General features: G+C 45.3%; 1 protein-coding gene across 2 annotated transcripts; it reads right to left on the reverse strand.

Annotated features, from left to right (window-relative positions):
* Positions 1–400: 400 nt before the first annotated feature.
* Positions 401–3,010, reverse strand: LOC147426680 (uncharacterized). 2 transcript variants are annotated; one of them, XM_086498764.1, is made up of 2 exons: positions 2,353–3,010; positions 401–2,258 (listed from the first exon to the last, which is right to left on the reverse strand). In XM_086498764.1, exon 2 carries the CDS (start codon positions 2,256–2,258, stop codon positions 732–734), a length of 1,527 nt encoding a protein of 508 aa, XP_086354890.1. In that variant the 5' UTR covers positions 2,353–3,010; the 3' UTR covers positions 401–731. The 2 variants fall into 2 exon arrangements, with proteins under 2 accessions (XP_086354890.1, XP_086354889.1); XM_086498763.1 differs by having other exon boundaries at positions 2,341–3,009.
* Positions 3,011–3,366: the final 356 nt, after the last annotated feature.

A 3,366-nucleotide genomic window follows, 5' to 3' on the forward strand; every position in this document is an offset into this window, starting at 1 on the left:
GTTCAATGGTTGAGAGCGGAAGAAGATCAGTCCATAGTTGATTATGGCACCCTATGCTGGGAGAGGAAAAAAACACGCAAACTCATTCTCCAGAGCATAGTTAATGAATCAAACAATAATAGTGAAAATATATCAGCAAACCCTAAATATAAGAAAGCCAAACTAAAAAAGAACAAAGTTTGAGGTCGTTCGTTGGTAGTGAAAAGATCACATACAGACTTGAGCAATGAAGAACACGAGTGCTTATAAACCTTACCAAAAAAGCCACAATTAAGCTTTAACCTTGAGTACCCAAAATCATCGATAATGAGCAGATTAAGGCATGTAATCATTCCCTAACACAAAGCCATCAGTATTGAGACCACAGTTCGAAGGAGCCTTGCCTTTCACAACACAACACTTCACGAATGTAACGATTCATTGGTGTTTTCCACTTACAAAATGATCCACCTTTGCTTTATCAATCAAAGTCATGGTTGATCAGTCATTGGCAGTATACTGAATCCCGAAAATGAGAATTACAAAAAACATAAGTGAAAGAAAGGGGTAGATCTATTGTTCCAGCCCTTCAGATCATGTGTGTGTAAACTGGGGTTAGTAGGTGTTGGTAGGCACACGACCATGGGTAGGGAACTAGGCCTGCTAATTTCGAGAAGTTTGCACATAGTCTGGTGCTTATGGGCATTAACAACAGATCTTGTTTATATGCTTGGAAATATGCTAGTTCAAGTTCACCGGTGGCATGATGGGCACATCATCAAACCATTCTCATTGCAATCAGGACACCGTGATACATCCCTATACGAAACTAACTTGCAACTTCCACTGCAAGAGATGCAGGGAATGAACCTTATGCCACCGCACACCCCACACATGCTATTTGACTCCCCGGGCAATCCTTCCAAAAGATTCCCCAAAATACCTTCTTCGTTAAGATGTTTCACATCCTCGACACCCCCAATATATCTGCCTTTCACAAACAATCTCGGAACCATTGACACCGCCCCTATTACTTGGGTAAGCTCCTGCCTAAAAGAGGAATGCATCCATACATCTCGCTCATCCACCTGTACACCAAAACCCTTGAGTATAAGTCTCACAGTGCAGCAATCCTCGTACGTCTTCCTTATTCCACGAAGGCTGGTAAAGTACAGAACGATCTTGTCTTCGCAGCCGGGAGGACACTTAACATCAAAACCTTCAAGATAGTCTTTCTTAACCCAAGCACCATTAAGAAGAGGGGTAACCTTCGATGAGGGTTTCTTTCTAGCGGCAGTATTAGATCTGTAGCAAACATCATCACTTTCAACCTTGTAAGTCCTGTCTTTTAATCCCGTTCGCCCAGCCAACGACTGATGCACTCCTTCAAACTCGTTGCGACTATCTTGACTCTCCGCATCAGAACAAGTATCCAACGACGAGCACCCCACCCTTGAACCGCTGCTAGAGGTGGCATCTGAGCTTTGCCAAGCATCATCCGATGAAGCTTCTATTGCCTTCTCAAACGTTGCCAAGATTGACGGATCAAAAAGAGGACTACCAATTTCTTCTGAGTCACCCATTCCCTCCAATTGATGAGGAGGCAAGACCTTAACTATCTGAGTAGCTTGGCTGTCCAGTGACCTCGGACTTTCAGTGCTTTGATTCACAGCAAATCGTCCACTAGATGAAAGAGTTTTGCTCAGCGAGCCACTCCTTGCTGAAGATGCAAAGCTTCTTGATGGAGTTGCTGCTGGACTCAAAAGTAGTCGCAATCCAGTAAAGCCATCAATGGACTCTGATACTCGAAAAGAAGAAGCCCTGCTTTCGGTGCGCGATTGTTTGCTGTCCACAAGCTTTGATTTCTGCCCACCATTATCATTACCTACACCTTTACTTAGAGGAGATGCCATTACCTCAGGTTTTATCTCTTGAAAATGGCCAAATGATGCAGACCTGTGGGTAGGGGCATTCTTCCTCGTTACATCTTTTCTCGGTGAAGCACCATCCATACAATCACGACCTTTACAGCTTGTTTTTTCTGTAAGCAAACCATCTTCCTCCTTCACAGGCTTGAGCTTCGACAAGGACCTGACTCGTTGAGAGCCCACATATTGCTCATCCACAGAGCCCACAGCCCTATTGCTAGACCTCCATGAAGTTTTGCTTGGACTTCCACCGTCCGCTTTCGCTCTTGAACCTGGAAGAGACAAGCTGCGTGTGAGGGGCGCACTTTTCTCGTCTCGACCAAGCTGACGTTTAGATGCGGAGCACCCCATCTGTGAAGAAAAACACAGGCACAGTTTCAAAAATATTGAATCTCCAAATCAGAAGGTAGAAATGTAGCAAACAGACACTCACCGAGCACTCAACTTGTTAGAATGCGAGTCACAAGCTCTACTTTGTCAAGGAAGCATGGCAGATTGCAAGCACCCAAGGACTGTGTCTCCAGATACATCCACTTCCTCGGAGATGGAAGCTGTAAATGCAGGTTGAACTCGAGTAGAAGGACAAAATGCAGAAGTATTCCATAGCTTCCTCACCTAGCCAAAGAAGAGGCCTTTACAAGCAGTTGCAGAACCTGCTCGCATTCTGCTTAAGCTCACACATATGCCCCACCCACCCCCGGCAGCCTTGCTTTCCCTGTCGGCCTTCATGGCAAGAATATTCACATGGATCCAAAGAGTTGAGCTGGCTTACCAACTTCAGTTTCCATGCAAACTCTGATGCAGAAAGCAGGTGAAACCTCCAATTTTAGTCATCAGGGAGCGACTTGCAACAACCAGCTGCAGGCATAGTTGGCCGGGCACAGAAGGCGAAAACCCAGAACGGTAATAAGCAGAGAAGAGGAAACCCTAACTCTGAAGCCAGAATCCAAATCTAAATCGGCGGCAGAAACCCTGAGCTTGAGCTACTACGAACCCTAGGCGTAACTGCAGGAGGGGGACATGTGCATAACCATGAAACCCAAAGCTGTAGGTAGGACGTGTGTATAGACCATAGTGTATGTCTGCGTGCGCGCGGTACATGTATACCCATTGCCACCCAAAAAGTTCCTCTTTGTCCATGTGACCGCTTAAGCGTTCCCATCCTCAGTGTCCACCAAAAACTTTTTTAGCAACCAATCAAAAAAAAAAGAGCATTGGAAATCTCCGGTTTTTAGCCAAGATTACCAGTTTTTACACTAAAATCCTCCAAATTTAGCCAGTTTCCATCAAGGATAGCCGGCTATCTTTGATGGAAACCGGCTAAATTTGGAGGAAACCTAGTGATTGACCAGTTGCCTTGATGGAAACCGGCTAAATTTGGAGGAAACCTAGTGATTGAACGGCTGCCTTAGTACATAAGGCCGCCGGTCGGTCACTAGGTTTCAGTCATCATCTTCTC

This window comes from Adiantum capillus-veneris, chromosome 24 (genome assembly GCF_014529385.1).
Source record: "Adiantum capillus-veneris isolate H3 chromosome 24, ASM1452938v2, whole genome shotgun sequence".
Lineage (NCBI taxonomy): Eukaryota > Viridiplantae > Streptophyta > Polypodiopsida > Polypodiales > Pteridaceae > Adiantum > Adiantum capillus-veneris.

What these genes read in the sequence shown, in the direction of transcription:
- LOC147426680 (XM_086498764.1), bottom strand. Translation starts at nt 2,258, where the DNA reads ATGGGGTGCTCCGCATCTAAACGTCAGCTTGGTCGAGACGAGAAAAGT.